The sequence below is a fragment of the Bombina bombina genome, chromosome 6, assembly GCF_027579735.1.
Source record: "Bombina bombina isolate aBomBom1 chromosome 6, aBomBom1.pri, whole genome shotgun sequence".
NCBI classification, from domain to species: domain Eukaryota; kingdom Metazoa; phylum Chordata; class Amphibia; order Anura; family Bombinatoridae; genus Bombina; species Bombina bombina.
In genome coordinates, this window is record NC_069504.1 from 4670901 (window position 1) to 4692017 (window position 21117).

The 21117-nt window shown below is 45.9% G+C and overlaps 1 protein-coding gene across 1 annotated transcript in view; it reads left to right on the forward strand.

Moving 5' to 3' along the window:
* Nucleotides 1–21117, forward strand: part of LOC128662518 (guanylyl cyclase-activating protein 1-like) — a 200693-nt gene that overhangs the window by 51388 nt on the left and 128188 nt on the right. The window contains exon 2 of the mRNA XM_053716298.1: nt 7578–7727. Coding sequence (XP_053572273.1) covers nt 7578–7727 — 150 coding nt within the window. The remainder of the gene's footprint in view (nt 1–7577; nt 7728–21117) is intronic.

Consider the following 21117-nt stretch of genomic DNA (forward strand, 5'->3'; position numbering starts at 1 on the left):
AGCAGGGGCACTGTGTTCCACCTACCTGTTGCCCGGGTACATTTGGATTGGGGAGTGGGCGCTAGACCTGTGAATGTGGGGGTCAAGAAGGACTTACCTGCTGATGTTCTCCTTGGAAATGACTTGGCCCCCCTTGTTTCTGCCTATGCTCCCATGGGTCCCACTGATGTTAACCCTGTGACTACCCGTGCCCAGATCCGTGCAGCAGAGACTGACCCACCTGCTGCTAAGCCCCAGGACACTGAGCTCAGTAAATCTCTATCCGCTATTGATACGTGGAAGTCCCGTTACAATGCGCTGATGAAGGAGAAGAGCCACGTAGAGGGTGAAATGGTCACGTTAAATAATCATGTAACAGTGCTAGCGGGAGAGAAGAGGAGTGCAGAGGCAAAAGCACGTTTAGACCAGGAATCTCTGCTAGACAAGCTGCACCGACAGACTGCAGAAAACACCAGCTTGAGAGTGGAACATGAAACATTAAAGACAAACTTAGTGACACTGGAGGAGAAGCTGACGCTGGCTCATAGTGAGGTGCAGCAACTCAAGGGCACCCTATGTCAGTATGAAGGGATTGTGGATACCTATAAAGAGCAGGTACAAAAACCACGTAAAGAAGCCGATAATATTTTGAAGGACTGTTTAGCCCTAGTCGGGGCACTGAGGAGGTTGAACCCTTATTTATACGGACAGGGATTCTCTCTCATAACGGGAGTACAGATGGATTGCCCCGGCAAACTGCCATGCCTACCACCTCCTAGTCCGGTCATCCCCAGGTTGACCCACCAAAGGGTCAAACCGGGTCTGCCGGAGTGTTCCACAAGGGGGGAGCTATGTGACAGACCCTTCTGTCAGGACTGAAGGAGTTAACTGTGTTCAGCTTTAAGAAGCTAAATTCTAAAGACAAGGTTACTAGCCTCAGCTATTGTGTACTGTCATTAAAGTTAGTGATAAACATTCCATTGTTTAATCACCTCTAAAGAGCAGACGCCTAGTGATAAGAAAAGCCAAGTGTGTGTCTTGTGTTTAAGTTGTTATCAGCTTGAGCAAGGTATTCTATTGTATCATGTCAAAGGGTGTGGTCCCTCCATCTAATGTACAACATTCTTTCAACCCCCCATCTGGGGGGTCAGACCTGCATAAATACTAGGCATAGCCTTTCAATAAATGTCATTCTGTTTTAAACCTGAAAACTGGCTGGGTTGTGAATTGCTTATTCCCTATTCAGAACATTGTTCATCTGGTGTTAACCCTTGGTACACTGTTGGTACCGTAACATTTATGTAATGTATTTTTATTGTATCCTGTAAAAGGGCGTTTTTCCTCTAGCCATGGAGATAATTGGATTTCTTCCCAATTATCTCCAGGATAGAGAGGAGGGGATTACTGGTACCAGGTGGGAGACCTGCTTAAATACCAGGCATGTAGCCCTCAATAAAGATATTCCTGTTTTACCCTCAAGACAGAGCTTGGTCTCGTGTTTGGGGGGTTCGTGTGTTTCTATTCCCTTATTAAGGGCATCTTTCATCTGGTATTAACCCTCGATATCCGGGTTATACCATAACACAGGTAACAGCTGTACCATAGACACATGACTAGCAGGTCACTCACATGTACTCCGGTACTGTACCATAGCGCTCAGTAACACATGTAACAGCTGTACCATATATACATGACTAGCAGGTCACTCACATGTACTCAGGCACTGTACCATAGCGCTCAGTAACACATGTAACAGCTGTACCATATACACATGAGTAGCAGGTCACTCACATGTTCTCAGGTACTGTACCATAGCACTCAGTAACACATGTAACAGCTGTACCATATATACATGACTAGCAGGTCACTCACATGTACTCAGGCACTGTACCATAGCGCTCAGTAACACATGTAACAGCTGTACCATATACACATGAGTAGCAGGTCACTCACATGTTCTCAGGTACTGTACCATAGCACTCTGTAACACATGTAACAGCTGTACCATATACACATGAGTAGCAGGTCACTCACTTGTACTCAGGTACTGTACCATAGCGCTCAGTAACACATGTAACAGCTGTACCATATACACATGACTAGCAGGTCACTCACATGTACTCAGGTACTGTACCATAGCGCTCAGTAACACATGTAACAGCTGTACCATATACACATGACTAGCAGGTCACTCACATGTACTCAGGCACTGTACCATAGCGCTCAGTAACACATGTAACAGCTGTACCATATACACATGAGTAGCAGGTCACTCACTTGTACTCAGGTACTGTACCATAGCGCTCAGTAACACATGTAACAGCTGTACCATATACACATGAGTAGCAGGTCACTCACTTGTACTCAGGTACTGTACCATAGCGCTCAGTAACACATGTAACAGCTGTACCATATACACATGACTAGCAGGTCACTCACTTGTACTCAGGTACTGTACCATAGCGCTCAGTAACACATGTAACAGCTGTACCATAGACACATGACTAGCAGGTCACTCACATGTACTCAGGTACTGTACCATAGCGCTCAGTAACACATGTAACAGCTGTACCATATACACATGACTAGCAGGTCACTCACATGTACTCAGGTACTGTACCATAGCGCTCAGTAACACATGTAACAGCTGTACCATATACACATGACTAGCAGGTCACTCACATGTACTCAGGTATTGTACCATAGCACTCAGTAACATATGTAACAGCTGTACCATATACACATGACTAGCAGGTCACTCACATGTACTCAGGTACTGTACCATAGCGCTCAGTAACACATGTAACAGCTGTACCATATACACATGAGTAGCAGGTCACTCACTTGTACTCAGGTACTGTACCATAGCACTCAGTAACATATGTAACAGCTGTACCATATACACATGACTAGCAGGTCACTCACATGTACTCAGGTATTGTACCATAGCGCTCAGTAACATATGTAACAGCTGTACCATATACACATGACTAGCAGGTCACTCACATGTACTCAGGTACTGTACCATAGCACTCAGTAACATATGTAACAGCTGTACCATATACACATGACTAGCAGGTCACTCACATGTACTCAGGTACTGTACCATAGCACTCAGTAACACATGTAACAGCTGTACCATATACACATGACTAGCAGGTCACTCACATGTACTCAGGTACTGTACCATAGCGCTCAGTAACACATGTAACAGCTGTACCATATACACATGACTAGCAGGTCACTCACATGTACTCAGGCACTGTACCATAGCGCTCAGTAACATATGTAACAGCTGTACCATATACACATGACTAGCAGGTCACTCACATGTACTCAGGTACTGTACCATAGCACTCAGTAACATATGTAACAGCTGTACCATATACACATGACTAGCAGGTCACTCACATGTACTCAGGTACTGTACCATAGCGCTCAGTAACACATGTAACAGCTGTACCATATACACATGACTAGCAGGTCACTCACATGTACTCAGGTACTGTACCATAGCACTCAGTAACATATGTAACAGCTGTACCATATACACATGACTAGCAGGTCACTCACATGTACTCAGGTACTGTACCATAGCACTCAGTAACATATGTAACAGCTGTACCATATACACATGACTAGCAGGTCACTCACATGTACTCAGGTACTGTACCATAGCACTCAGTAACATATGTAACAGCTGTACCATATACACATGACTAGCAGGTCACTCACATGTACTCAGGTACTGTACCATAGCACTCAGTAACATATGTAACAGCTGTACCATATACACATGACTAGCAGGTCACTCACATGTACTCAGGTACTGTACCATAGCGCTCAGTAACATATGTAACAGCTGTACCATATACACATGACTAGCAGGTCACTCACATGTACTCAGGTACTGTACCATAGCACTCAGTAACATATGTAACAGCTGTACCATATACACATGAGTAGCAGGTCACTCACTTGTACTCAGGTACTGTACCATAGCACTCAGTAACATATGTAACAGCTGTACCATATACACATGACTAGCAGGTCACTCACATGTACTCAGGTATTGTACCATAGCACTCAGTAACATATGTAACAGCTGTACCATATACACATGACTAGCAGGTCACTCACATGTACTCAGGTACTGTACCATAGCACTCAGTAACATATGTAACAGCTGTACCATATACACATGAGTAGCAGGTCACTCACATGTACTCAGGTACTGTACCATAGCACTCAGTAACATATGTAACAGCTGTACCATATACACATGACTAGCAGGTCACTCACTTGTACTCAGGTACTGTACCATAGCGCTCAGTAACACATGTAACAGCTGTACCATATACACATGACTAGCAGGTCACTCACATGTACTCAGGTACTGTACCATAGCGCTCAGTAACATATGTAACAGCTGTACCATATACACATGACTAGCAGGTCACTCACATGTACTCAGGTACTGTACCATAGCGCTCAGTAACACATGTAACAGCTGTACCATATACACATGAGTAGCAGGTCACTCACATGTACTCAGGCACTGTACCATAGCGCTCAGTAACACATGTAACAGCTGTACCATATACACATGAGTAGCAGGTCACTCACATGTACTCAGGCACTGTACCATAGCGCTCAGTAACACATGTAACAGCTGTACCATAATACACATGACTAGCAGGTCACTCACATGTACTCAGGTACTGTACCATAGCACTCAGTAACACATGTAACAGCTGTACCATATACACATGAGTAGCAGGTCACTCACATGTACTCAGGTACTGTACCATAGCACTCAGTAACATATGTAACAGCTGTACCATATACACATGACTAGCAGGTCACTCACATGTACTCAGGTACTGTACCATAGCGCTCAGTAACACATGTAACAGCTGTACCATATACACATGAGTAGCAGGTCACTCACTTGTACTCAGGTATTGTACCATAGCACTCAGTAACATATGTAACAGCTGTACCATATACACATGACTAGCAGGTCACTCACATGTACTCAGGCACTGTACCATAGCGCTCAGTAACATATGTAACAGCTGTACCATATACACATGACTAGCAGGTCACTCACATGTACTCAGGTACTGTACCATAGCGCTCAGTAACATATGTAACAGCTGTACCATATACACATGAGTAGCAGGTCACTCACATGTACTCAGGTATTGTACCATAGCACTCAGTAACATATGTAACAGCTGTACCATATACACATGACTAGCAGGTCACTCACATGTACTCAGGTACTGTACCATAGCGCTCAGTAACACATGTAACAGCTGTACCATATACACATGAGTAGCAGGTCACTCACATGTACTCAGGTACTGTACCATAGCGCTCAGTAACACATGTAACAGCTGTACCATATACACATGACTAGCAGGTCACTCACATGTACTCAGGTACTGTACCATAGCACTCAGTAACATATGTAACAGCTGTACCATATACACATGACTAGCAGGTCACTCACATGTACTCAGGTACTGTACCATAGCGCTCAGTAACATATGTAACAGCTGTACCATAGACACATGACTAGCAGGTCACTCACATGTACTCAGGTACTGTACCATAGCACTCAGTAACACATGTAACAGCTGTACCATATACACATGAGTAGCAGGTCACTCACATGTACTCAGGTACTGTACCATAGCACTCAGTAACATATGTAACAGCTGTACCATATACACATGACTAGCAGGTCACTCACTTGTACTCAGGTACTGTACCATAGCGCTCAGTAACATATGTAACAGCTGTACCATATACACATGAGTAGCAGGTCACTCACATGTACTCAGGTACTGTACCATAGCACTCAGTAACATATGTAACAGCTGTACCATATACACATGACTAGCAGGTCACTCACATGTACTCAGGTACTGTACCATAGCGCTCAGTAACACATGTAACAGCTGTACCATATACACATGACTAGCAGGTCACTCACATGTACTCAGGTACTGTACCATAGCACTCAGTAACATATGTAACAGCTGTACCATATACACATGAGTAGCAGGTCACTCACATGTACTCAGGTACTGTACCATAGCGCTCAGTAACATATGTAACAGCTGTACCATATACACATGACTAGCAGGTCACTCACATGTACTCAGGTACTGTACCATAGCACTCAGTAACATATGTAACAGCTGTACCATATACACATGACTAGCAGGTCACTCACATGTACTCAGGTACTGTACCATAGCACTCAGTAACATATGTAACAGCTGTACCATATACACATGACTAGCAGGTCACTCACATGTACTCAGGTACTGTACCATAGCACTCAGTAACATATGTAACAGCTGTACCATATACACATGACTAGCAGGTCACTCACATGTACTCAGGTACTGTACCATAGCACTCAGTAACATATGTAACAGCTGTACCATATACACATGACTAGCAGGTCACTCACATGTACTCAGGTACTGTACCATAGCACTCAGTAACATATGTAACAGCTGTACCATATACACATGACTAGCAGGTCATGCTGTGTGTTACTGATGTGTCCCTGTGTCACACTGTGTGTTACTGATGTGTCCTGTGTCACACTGTGTTACTGATGTGTCCCTGTGTCACACTGTGTGTTACTGATGTGTCCCTGTGTCACAGTGTGTGTTACTGATGTGTCCCTGTGTCACACTGTGTGTTACTGATTTGTCCCTGTGTCACACTGTGTGTTACTGATGTGTCCCTGTGTCCCACTGTGTGTTACTGATGTGTCCCTGTGTCCCACTGTGTGTTACTGATGTGTCCCTGTGTCACACTGTGTGTTACTGATGTGTCCCTGTGTCACACTGTGTGTTACTGATGTGTCCCTGTGTCACAGTGTGTGTTACTGATGTGTCCCTGTGTCACACTGTGTGTTACTGATTTGTCCCTGTGTCACACTGTGTGTTACTGATGTGTCCCTGTGTCACACTGTGTGTTACTGATGTGTCCTGTGTCACACTGTGTGTTAGTGATGTGTCCCTGTGTCACACTGTGTGTTACTGATGTGTGTCCCGGTGTCACACTGTGTGTTACTGATGTGTCCCTGTGTCACACTGTGTGTTACTGATGTGTCCCTGTGTCACACTGTGTGTTACTGATGTGTCCCTGTGTCACACTGTGTGTTACTGATGTGTCCTGTCTCACACTGTGTGTTACTGATGTGTGTCCCTGTGTCACACTGTGTGTTACTGATGTGTCCCTGTGTCACACTGTGTGTTACTGATGTGTCCCTGTGTCACACTGTGTGTTACTGATGTGTCCTGTGTCACACTGTGTGTTAGTGATGTGTCCCTGTGTCACACTGTGTGTTACTGATGTGTGTCCCGGTGTCACACTGTGTGTTACTGATGTGTCCCTGTGTCACACTGTGTGTTACTGATGTGTGTCCCCGTGTCACACTGTGTGTTACTGATGTGTGTCCCTGTGTCACACTGTGTGTTACTGATTTGTCCCCGTGTCACACTGTGTGTTACTGATGTGTCCCTGTGTCACACTGTGTGTTACTGATGTGTGTCCTTGTTTTACAGGATGGGTACATTGACTTCATGGAATATGTTGCTGCTCTTAGTCTTGTTCTTCGGGGAAAGATTGAACAGAAGCTGCGCTGGTATTTCAAGCTTTATGATGTGGACGGCAATGGCTGCATTGACCGACATGAGCTGCTAAACATTATAAAAGTGAGAAACGGCAGAGAACACCAGGGCTATGGAGCTTTATATGGGGTAGAGAATGGGGGAAGGGAGAGAGGCATAGTATCTAAACAGCGAGAAAATAGGAAGCAAACGGTCTCAGATCAAGTAAATACCTCTCCCTAATACACAGACATCAGTGCACGGCCCCTGAAGCCTACTTTATAGTCACTGTATCCCATGTGACGTCTCAGATCATAACCTCTCCCTAATACACAGACATCAGTGCACGGCACCTGAAGCCTACTTTATACTCACTGTATCCCATGTGACGTCTCAGATCATTACCTCTCCCTAATACACAGACATCAGTGCATGGCCCCTGAAGTCTACTTTATACCCACTGTATCCCATGTGACGTCTCAGATCAATACCTCTCTCTAATACACAGACATCACTACACACTTATCTCTCTCTAATACACAGACATCAGTGCACGGCCCCTGAATACTACTTTATGCTCACTGCATCCCATGTGACGTCTCAGATCAATACCTCTCTCTAATACACAGACATCACTACACACTTATCTCTCTCTAATACACAGTGTTACGGTACCAACAGTGTACCAAGGGTTAATACCAGATGGGGGGTTGAAAGAATGTTGTACATTAGATGGAGGGACAACGCCCTTTGACAGGCCACAATAGAATCACATTACTTTACTTAGGCAGATAACAAGTTAAACACAAGACACACTTGGCTTTTCTTATCACCTAGGCGTCTGCTCTCTGGAGGTGATTAAACAATGGAATGTTTATCACTAACTTTAATGACAGTACACAATAGCTGAGGCTAGTAACCTTGTCGTTAGAAAATAGCTTCTTAAAGCTGAACACAGTTAACTCCTTCAGTACTGACAGAAGGGTCTGTCACACACAGACATCAGTGCACGGCCCCTGAATACTACTTTATGCTCACTGCATCCCATGTGACGTCTCAGATCAATACCTCTCCCTAATACACAGACATCAGTGAACGGCCCCTGAAGTCTACTTTATACTCACTGTATCCCATGTGACGTCTCAGATCAATACCTCTCCCTAATACACAGACATCAGTGCATGGCCCCTGAAGCCTACTTTATACTCACTGTATCCCATGTGACGTCTCAGATCAATACCTCTCTCTAATACGCAGACATCAGTGCACGGCCCCTGAAGCCTACTTTATACTCACTGTATCCCATGTGACGTCTCAGACCAATACCTCTCCCTAATACACAGACATCAGTGCACGGCCCCTGAAGTCTACTTTATACTCACTGTATCCCATGTGACGTCTCAGATCAATACCTCTCTCTAATACACAGACATCAGTGCACGGCCCCTGAAGCCTACTTTAAACTCACTGTATCCCATGTGACGTCTCAGACCAATACCTCTCCCTAATACACAGACATCAGTGCACGGCCCCTGAAGTCTACTTTATACTCACTGTATCCCATGTGACGTCTCAGATCAATACCTCTCCCTAATACACAGACATCAGTGCACGGCCCCTGAAGCCTACTTTATACTCACTGTATCCCATGTGATGTCTCAGATCAATACCTCTCCCTAATACACAGACATCAGTGCACGGCCCCTGAAGTCTACTTTATACTCACTGTATCCCATGTGACGTCTCAGATCAATACCTCTCCCTAATACACAGACATCAGTGCACGGCCCCTGAAGCCTACTTTATACTCACTGTATCCCATGTGACGTCTCAGATCAATACCTCTCCCTAATACACAGACATCAGTGCACGGCCCCTGAAGTCTACTTTATACTCACTGTATCCCATGTGACGTCTCAGATCAATACCTCTCTCTAATACACAGACATCAGCGCACGGCCCCTGAAGTCTACTTTATACTCACTGTATCCCATGTGACGTCTCAGATCAATACTTCTCCCTAATACACAGACATCAGCGCACGGCCCCTGAAGTCTACTTTATACCCACTGTATCCCATGTGACGTCTCAGATCAATACCTCTCTCTAATACACAGACATCACTACACACTTATCTCTCTCTAATACACAGACATCAGTGCACCGCCCCTGAATACTACTTTATGCTCACTGCATCCCATGTGACGTCTCAGATCAATACCTCTCTCTAATACACAGACATCACTACACACTTATCTCTCTCTAATACACAGTGTTACGGTACCAACAGTGTACCAAGGGTTAATACCAGATGAACAATGTCCTGAATAGGGAATCAGCAATTCACAACCCCAATCAGTTCCCCCCTCAAACATGAGACCAGGCTCCACATTCAAGGTAAAGCAAAGTGAACTTTATTAAGGGCCATATGCCCAGTATTTATGCAGGTCAGACCCCAGATGGGGGGTTGAAAGAATGTTGTACATTAGATGGAGGGACAATGCCCTTTGACAGGCCACAATAGAATCACATTACTTTACTTAGGCAGATAACAAGTTAAACACAAGACACACTTGGCTTTTCTTATCACCTAGGCGTCTGCTCTCTGGAGGTGATTAAACAATGGAATGTTTATCACTAACTTTAATGACAGTACACAATAGCTGAGGCTAGTAACCTTGTCGTTAGAAAATAGCTTCTTAAAGCTGAACACAGTTAACTCCTTCAGTACTGACAGAAGGGTCTGTCACATAGCTCCCCCCTTGTGGAACACTCCGGCAGACCCGGCTTGACCCTTTGGCGGGTCAACCTGGGGATGACCGGACTAGGAGGTGGTAGGCATGTCAGTTTGCCGGGACAATCCATCTGTATTCCCGTTATGAGAGAGAATCCCTGTCCATATAAATAAGGGTTCAACCTCTTCAGTGCCCCGACTAGGGCTAAACAGTTCTTCAAAATATCATCAGCTTCTTTACGTGGTTGTTGTACCTGCTCTTTATAGGTATCCACAATCCCTTCATACTGACATAGGGTGCCCTTGAGTTGCTGCACCTCACTATGAGCCAGCGTCAGCTTCTCCTCCAGTGTCACTAAGTTTGTCTTTAATGTTTAATGTTCCACTCTCAAGCTGGTGTTTTCTGCAGTCTGTCGGTGCAGCTTGTCTAGAAGAGATTCCTGTTCTAAACGTGCTTTTTCCTCTGCACTCCTCTTCTCTCCCGCTAGCACTGTTACGTAATTGTTTAACGTGACCATTTCATCCTCTACTTGGCTCTTCTCCTTCATCAGCGCATTGTAACGGGACTTCCACGTATCAATAGCGGATAGAGATTTACTGAGCTCAGCGTCCTGGGGCTTAGCAGCAGGTGGGTCAGTCTCTGCTGCACGGATCTGGGCACGGGTAGTCACAGGGTTAACATCAGCGGGACCCATGGGAGAATAGGCAGAAACAAGGGGGGCCAAGTTATTTCTAAGGAGAACATCAGCTGGTAAGTCCTTCATGACCCCCACATTCACAGGTCTAGCGCCCACTCCCCAATCCAAATGTACCCTGGCAACAGGTAGGCGGAACACAGCGCCCCCTGCTACCCTCACAGCCACAGTGTCTCCAGTGTGCTGTTTCTCAGACACCAAGTTCTTTTGAAGCAAGGTCATGGTAGCACCAGTATCCCGTAGACCACTGACCTCCTTCCCATTCACTTTAACCAGTTGCCGGTTATTCCGGTGGGCAGCTTGCACAAGGTCTGCCTCATGTAGAATGCCCCAGCATTCTTGCGCCTCTACGTAGCGGGCCGCAGGCTGAGGATTACGTGGGATTCCGCCGGCGGGTCTTCTCCAGGACTGCGCTTGGTTTGTTGCGTTTAGGGGACACTCTGGTCTTTTGTGCCCTAGTTGCTTACATCCAAAGCACCGAATAGGTTGTGAGTAGCCCCGCAAATTGAACCGGGCTCTCTGAGGGTAGTTTGTGGCCGGAGGCCGTGTGGTATAGCGGTGCGCCGGGGTTTGGTAACTGGCAGCTGCTGGGGTGACTGGGGGTCTGTACTCCACTCTAGCAGGGGGCTTAGTGGTAGCAGTGTCCAGTTTGCGGGCATCCGTATACTCATCTGCCAAACGAGCCGCTTCATGCAGGGTGGAGGGTTTACGGTCCCGAAACCACTCTCGAACTCCTGCAGGTAATTTGTCGAATCAATGTTCCAACAGGAATAGCTGCAGCACCTCTTCCCCAGATACGGCTTGGCACCCCGCTATCCAGTGAGCTGCTGTGCGGTGCACCTTACATGCCCACTCAAGGTAGGAATCTCCAGCTAATTTAACAGTGTCTCTGAACCGCCTCCGGTATGCCTCCGGTGTAACCGCATACCTGGAGAGCAGAGCCTCTTTTACAGTATTATAATCCCCGACTTCCTCATCTGGAATGGCCCGAAAAGCCTCACTGGCCCGGCCGGATAATTTTCCGGATAATATCGTGACCCAGTCCTCTGCGGGTACCTTGTGTAGTGCACATTGCCTCTCAAAATCCGCAAGGTACCCATCAATCTCTCCTTCTGTTTCCAGGAAGTTTTTAAAAGCTGCAAAATTTACTTTTCTCTTTTCCACTGGGGTTGCTGTGACTTGGGCTGCTGCAGCGCTGCTTTGGCGAAGTAGGTTGGCCTCCACAGCTGCTATGACCCGGTCGATAATTTCGGCAGATGGGTTGGGGCCATAATATGCCAGTCTTATTTTAACCGCCCGATCAAAGCTTGCTTCTTCAGGGGTTCTGTCTGATATGCTGGGCCCATTGGTTTCTTCTGTCCCTGGTACTCTTTCCATCTTAGTCAGTATTGTAATAATCCCCCTCTTCCTGAGGTTACTGGCTTGTGTAGTTGCTCTTCTGGGCGATAAGGTTCATTCCGTCGCTTGCCACCAATTGTTACGGTACCAACAGTGTACCAAGGGTTAATACCAGATGAACAATGTCCTGAATAGGGAATCAGCAATTCACAACCCCAATCAGTTCCCCCCTCAAACATGAGACCAGGCTCCACATTCAAGGTAAAACAAAGTGAACTTTATTAAGGGCCATATGCCCAGTATTTATGCAGGTCAGACCCCAGATGGGGGGTTGAAAGAATGTTGTACATTAGATGGAGGGACAACGCCCTTTGACAGGCCACAATAGAATCACATTACTTTACTTAGGCAGATAACAAGTTAAACACAAGACACACTTGGCTTTTCTTATCACCCAGGCGTCTGCTCTCTGGAGGTGATTAAACAATGGAATTTTTATCACTAACTTTAATGACAGTACACAATAGCTGAGGCTAGTAACCTTGTCGTTAGAAAATAGCTTCTTAAAGCTGAACACAGTTAACTCCTTCAGTACTGACAGAAGGGTCTGTCACACACAGACATCAGTGCACGGCACCTGAATACTACTTTATGCTCACTGCATCCCATGTGACGTCTCAGATCAATACCTCTCTCTAATACACAGACATCAGCGCACGGCCCCTGAAGCCTACTTTATACTCACTGTATCCCATGTGACGTCTCAGACCATTACCTCTCCCTAATACACAGACATCAGCGCACGGCCCCTGAAGCCTACTTTATACTCACTGTATCCCATGTGACGTCTCAGATCATTACCTCTCCCTAATACACAGACATCAGTGCAAGGCCCCTGAAGCCTACTTTATACTCACTGTATCCCATGTGACATCTCAGATCAATACCTCTCTCTAATACACAGACATCAGCGCACGGCCCCTGAAGCCTACTTTATACTCACTGTATCCCATGTGACGTCTCAGATCAATACCTCTCTCTAATACACAGATATCAGCGCACGGCCCCTGAAGCCTACTTTATACTCACTGTATCCAATGTGACGTCTCAGATCATTACCTCTCCCTAATACACAGACATCAGTGCACGGCCCCTGAAGCCTACTTTACACTCACTGAATCCCATGTGACGTCTCAGATCAATACCTCTCTCTACTACACAGACATCAGCGCACGGCCCCTGAAGCCTACTTTATACTCACTGTATCCCATGTGACGTCTCAGATCAATACCTCTCTCTAATACACAGACATCAGCGCACGGCCCCTGAAGTCTACTTTATACCCACTGTATCCCATGTGACGTCTCAGATCAATACCTCTCCCTAATACACAGACATCAGTGCACGGCCCCTGAAGTCTACTTTATACCCACTGTATCCCATGTGACGTCTCAGATCAATACCTCTCTCTAATACACAGACATCAGCGCACAGCCCCTGAAGCCTACTTTATACTCACTGTATCCCATGTGACGTCTCAGATCATTACCTCTCCCTAATACACAGACATCAGTGCACGGCCCCTGAAGCCTACTTTATACCCACTGTATCCCATGTGACATCTCAGATCAATACCTCTCCCTAATACACAGATATCACTACACACTTATCTCTCTCTAATACACAGACATCAGTGCACGGCCCCTGAAGCCTACTTTATACTCACTGTATCCCATGTGACGTCTCAGATCAATACCTCTCTCTAATACACAGACATCAGTGCACGGCCCCTGAAGTCTACTTTATACTCACTGTATCCCATGTGACGTCTCAGATCAATACCTCTCTCTAATACACAGACATCAGTGCACGGCCCCTGATGCCTACTTTATACTCACTGTATCCCATGTGACGTCTCAGACCAATACCTCTCCCTAATACACAGACATCAGTGCACGGCCCCTGAAGTCTACTTTATACTCACTGTATCCCATGTGACGTCTCAGATCAATACCTCTCCCTAATACACAGACATCAGCGCACGGCCCCTGAAGCCTACTTTATACTCACTGTATCCCATGTGACGTCTCAGACCATTACCTCTCCCTAATACACAGACATCAGCGCACGGCCCCTGAAGCCTACTTTATACTCACTGTATCCCATGTGACGTCTCCGATCATTACCTCTCCCTAATACACAGACATCAGTACATGGCCCCTGAAGCCTACTTTATACCCATTGTATCCCATGTGACGTCTTAGATCACTACCTCTCCCTAATACACAGACATCAGCGCAGGCCCCTAAAGTCTACTTTACACTCACTGTATCCCATGTGACGTCTCAGATCAATACCTCTCCCTAATACACAGACATCACTACACACTTATCTCTCTCTAATACACAGACATCAGTGCATGGCCCCTGAAGCCTATTTTATACTCACTGTATCCCATGTGACGTCTCAGACCAATACCTCTCCCTAATACACCGACATCAGTGCACGGCCCTTGAATACTACTTTATGCTCACTGTATCCCATGTGACGTCTCAGATCACTACCTCTCCCTAATACACAGACATCAGCGCACGGCCCCTAAAGTCTACTTTATACTCACTGTATCCCATGTGACGTCTCAGATCAATACCTCTCCCTAATACACAGACATCACTACACACTTATCTCTCTCTAATACACAGACATCAGTGCATGGCCCCTGAAGCCTACTTTATACTCACTGTATCCCATGTGACGTCTCAGACCAATACCTCTCCCTAATACACAGACATCAGTGCACGGCCCCTGAAGTCTACTTTATACTCACTGTATCCCATGTGACGTCTCAGATCAATACCTCTCTCTAATACACAGACATCAGTGCACGGCCCCTGAAGCCTACTTTATACTCACTGTATCCCATGTGACGTCTCAGATCAGTACCTCTCCCTAATACACAGACATCAGCGCACGGCCCCTAAAGTCTACTTTATACTCACTGTATCCCATGTGACGTCTCAGATCATTACCTCTCCCTAATACACAGACATCAGTGCACGGCCCCTGAAGCCTACTTTATATTCACTGTATCCCATGTGACGTCTCAGATCAATACCTCTCTCTACTACACAGACATCAGTGCACGGCCTCTGAAGCCTACTTTATACTCACTGTATCCCATGTGACGTCTCAGACCAATACCTCTCCCTAATACACAGACATCAGTGCACGGCCCCTGAAGTCTACTTTATACTCACTGTATCCCATGTGACGTCTCAGATCAATACCTCTCCCTAATACACAGACATCAGTGCACGGCCCCTGAAGCCTACTTTATACTCACTGTATCCCATGTGACGTCTCAGATCAATACCTCTCTCTAATACACAGACATCAGTGCACGGCCCCTGAAGCCTACTTTATACTCACTGTATCCCATGTGACGTCTCAGAACAATACCTCTCCCTAATACACAGACATCAGTGCACGGCCCCTGAAGTCTACTTTATACTCACTGTATCCCATGTGACGTCTCAGATCAATACCTCTCTCTAATACACAGACATCAGTGCATGGCCCCTGAAGCCTACTTTATACTCACTGTATCCCATGTGACGTCTCAGACCAATACCTCTCCCTAATACACAGACATCAGTGCACGGCCCCTGAAGTCTACTTTATACTCACTGTATCCCATGTGACGTCTCAGATCAATACCTCTCTCTAATACACAGACATCAGTGCACGGCCCCTGAAGCCTACTTTATACTCACTTTATCCCATGTGATGTCTCAGATCAATACCTCTCCCTAATACACTGACATCAGCGCACAGCCCCTGAAGCCTACTTTATACTCACTGTATCCCATTTGACGTCTCAGACCATTACCTCTCCCTAATACACAGACATCAGCGCACGGCCCCTGAAGCCTACTTTATACCCACTGTATCCCATGTGACGTCTTAGATCAATACCTCTCTCTAATACACAGACATCAGCGCATGGCCCCTGAAGCCTACTTTATACCCACTGTATCCCATGTGACGTCTCAGATCAATACCTCTCCCTAATACATAGACATCAGCGCACGGCCCCTAAAGTCTACTTTATACTCACTGTATCCCATGTGACGTCTCAGATCAATACCTCTCCCTAATACACAGACATCAGTGTTCGGCCCCTGAAGCCTACTTTATACTCACTGTATCCCATGTGACTTCTCAGATCAATATCTCGCCCTAATACACAGACATCACTGCACGGCCCCTGAAGCCTACTTTATACTCACTGTATCCCATTTGACGTCTCAGACCATTACCTCTCTCTAATACACAGACATCAGCGCACGGCCCCTGAAGCCTACTTTATACCCACTGTATCCCATGTGACGTCTTAGATCAATACCTCTCTCTAATACACAGACATCAGCGCACGGCCCCTGAAGCCTACTTTATACCCACTGTATCCCATGTGACGTCTCAGATCAATACCTCTCCCTAATACATAGACATCAGCGCACGGCCCCTAAAGTCTACTTTATACTCACTGTATCCCATGTGACGTCTCAGATCAATACCTCTCCCTAATACACAGACATCAGTGCTCGGCCCCTGAAGCCTACTTTATACTCACTGTATCCCATGTGACTTCTCAGATCAATATCTCGCCCTAATACACAGACATCACTGCACGGCCCCTGAAGCCTACTTTATACTCACTGTATCCAATGTGACGTTTTAGATCACTACCTCTGCCTAATACACAAACTTTAGCGCAGGGCCCCTGATGTCTACTTTATACTCACTGTATCCCATGTGAGATCTCATATCATTACCTCTCCCTAATACACAGACATCAGTGCACGGCCCCTGAAGACTACATTATACTCACTGTATCCCATGTGACATCTCAGATCAATACCTCTCCCTAATACACAGACATCAGCGCACGGCCCCTGAAGCCTACTTTATACTCACTGTATCCCATGTGATGTTTTCAGATCATAACCTCTCCCTAATACACAGACATCAGTGCAAGGCCCCTGAAGCCTACTTTATGCTCACTGTATCCCATGTGATGTCTCAGACCAATACCTCTCCCAATACACAGACATCAGTGCACGGCCCCTGAAGTCTACTTTATACTCACTGTATCCCATGTGACGTCTCAGGTCAATATTTCTCCCTAATACACAGACATCACTGCACGGCCCCTGAAGCCTACTTTATACTCACTGTATCCAATGTGACGTTTTAGATCACTACCTCTCCCTAATACACAGACATCAGTGCATGGCCCCTGAAGCCTACTTTATACTTACTGTATCCCATGTGACGTCTCAGATCAATACCTCTCCCTAATACACAGACATCAGTGCTCGGCCCGTGAAGCCTACTTTATACTCACTGTATCCCATGTGACTTCTCAGATCAATATCTCGCCCTAATACACAGACATCACTGCACGGCCCCTGAAGCCTACTTTATACTCACTGTATCCAATGTGACGTTTTAGATCACTACCTCTGCCTAATACACAAACTTTAGCGCAGGGCCCCTGATGTCTACTTTATACTCACTGTATCCCATGTGAGATCTCATATCATTACCTCTCCCTAATACACAGACATCAGTGCACGGCCCCTGAAGACTACATTATACTCACTGTATCCTATGTGACATCTCAGATCAATACCTTTCCCTAATACACAGACATCCGTGCATGGCCCCTGAAGACTACATTATGCTCACTGTATCCCATGTGACATCTCAGATCAATACCTCTCCCTAATACACAGACATCAGTGCACGGCCCCTGAAGCCTACTTTATACTCACTGTATCCCATGTGATGTTTTCAGATCATAACCTCTCCCTAATACACAGACATCAGTGCAAGGCCCCTGAAGCCTACTTTATGCTCACTGTATCCCATGTGATGTCTCAGACCAATACCTCTCCCAATACACAGACATCAGTGCACGGCCCCTGAAGTCTACTTTATACTCACTGTATCCCATGTGACGTCTCAGGTCAATATTTCTCCCTAATACACAGACATCACTGCACGGCCCCTGAAGCCTACTTTATACTCACTGTATCCAATGTGACGTTTTAGATCACTACCTCTGCCTAATACACAGACTTTAGCGCAGGGCCCCTGAAGACTACTTTATACTCACTGTATCCCATGTGAGATCTCATATCATTACCTCTCCCTAATACACAGACATCAGTGCACGGCCCCTAAAGACTACATTATACTCACTGTATCACATGTGACGTCTCAGACCAATACCTTTCCCTAATACACAGACATCCGTGCACGGCCCCTGAAGACTACATTATACTCACTGTATCACAGGTAACGTCTCAGACCAATACCTTTCCCTAATACACAGACATCCGTGCACGGCCCCTGAAGACTACATTATGCTCACTGTATCCCATGTGATGTCTCAGATCATTACCTCTCCCTAATACACAGACATCAGTGCATGGCCCTTAAAGCCTACTTTATACTCACTGTATCCCATGTGACGTCTCAGATCATTACCTCTCCCTAATACACAGACATCAGTGCATGGCCCCTGAAGCCTACTTTATACTTACTGTATCCCATGTGACGTCTCAGATCAATACCTCTCCCTAATACACAGACATCAGTGCTCGGCCCCTGAAGCCTACTTTATACTCACTGTATCCCATGTGACTTCTCAGATCAATACCTCTCCCTAATACACAGACATCACTGCACGGCCCCTGAAGCCTACTTTATACTCACTGTATCCAATGTGACGTTTTAGATCACTACCTCTGCCTAATACACAAACTTTAGCGCAGGGCCCCTGAAGTCTACTTTATACTCACTGTATCCCATGTGAGATCTCATATCATTACCTCTCCCTAATACACAGACATCAGTGCACGGCCCCTGAAGACTACATTATACTCACTGTATCCCATGTGACATCTCAGATCAATACCTTTCCCTAATACACAGACATCCGTGCACGGCCCCTGAAGACTACATTATGCTCACTGTATCCCATGTGACATCTCAGATCAATACCTCTCCCTAATACACAGACATCAGCGCACGGCCCCTGAAGCCTACTTTATACTCACTGTATCCCATGTGACGTCTCAGATCATTACCTCTCCCTAATACACAGACATCAGTACATGGCCCCTGAAGCCTACTTTATACCCACTGTATCACATGTGACGTCTTAGATCACTACCTCTGCCTAATACACAAACTTTAGCGCAGGGCCCCTGATGTCTACTTTATACTCACTGTATCCCATGTGAGATCTCATATCATTACCTCTCCCTAATACACAGACATCAGTGCACGGCCCCTGAAGACTACATTATACTCACTGTATCCTATGTGACATCTCAGATCAATACCTTTCCCTAATACACAGACATCCGTGCATGGCCCCTGAAGACTACATTATGCTCACTGTATCCCATGTGACATCTCAGATCAATACCTCTCCCTAATACACAGACATCAGTGCACGGCCCCTGAAGCCTACTTTATACTCACTGTATCCCATGTGATGTTTTCAGATCATAACCTCTCCCTAATACACAGACATCAGTGCAAGGCCCCTGAAGCCTACTTTATGCTCACTGTATCCCATGTGATGTCTCAGACCAATACCTCTCCCAATACACAGACATCAGTGCACGGCCCCTGAAGTCTACTTTATACTCACTGTATCCCATGTGACGTCTCAGGTCAATATTTCTCCCTAATACACAGACATCACTGCACGGCCCCTGAAGCCTACTTTATACTCACTGTATCCAATGTGACGTTTTAGATCACTACCTCTGCCTAATACACAGACTTTAGCGCAGGGCCCCTGAAGACTACTTTATACTCACTGTATCCCATGTGAGATCTCATATCATTACCTCTCCCTAATACACAGACATCAGTGCACGGCCCCTAAAGACTACATTATACTCACTGTATCACATGTGACGTCTCAGACCAATACCTTTCCCTAATACACAGACATCCGTGCACGGCCCCTGAAGACTACATTATACTCACTGTATCACAGGTAACGTCTCAGACCAATACCTTTCCCTAATACACAGACATCCGTGCACGGCCCCTGAAGACTACATTATGCTCACTGTATCCCATGTGATGTCTCAGATCATTACCTCTCCCTAATACACAGACATCAGTGCATGGCCCTTAAAGCCTACTTTATACTCACTGTATCCCATGTGACGTCTCAGATCATTACCTCTCCCTAATACACAGACATCAGTGCATGGCCCCTGAAGCCTACTTTATACTTACTGTATCCCATGTGACGTCTCAGATCAATACCTCTCCCTAATACACAGACATCAGTGCTCGGCCCCTGAAGCCTACTTTATACTCACTGTATCCCATGTGACTTCTCAGATCAATATCTCTCCCTAATACACAGACATCACTGCACGGCCCCTGAAGCCTACTTTATACTCACTGTATCCAATGTGACGTTTTAGATCACTACCTCTGCCTAATACACAAACTTTAGCGCAGGGCCCCTGATGTCTACTTTATACTCACTGTATCCCATGTGAGATCTCATATCATTACCTCTCCCTAATACACAGACATCAGTGCACGGCCCCTGAAGACTACATTATACTCACTGTATCCCATGTGACATCTCAGATCAATACCTTTCCCTAATACACAGACATCC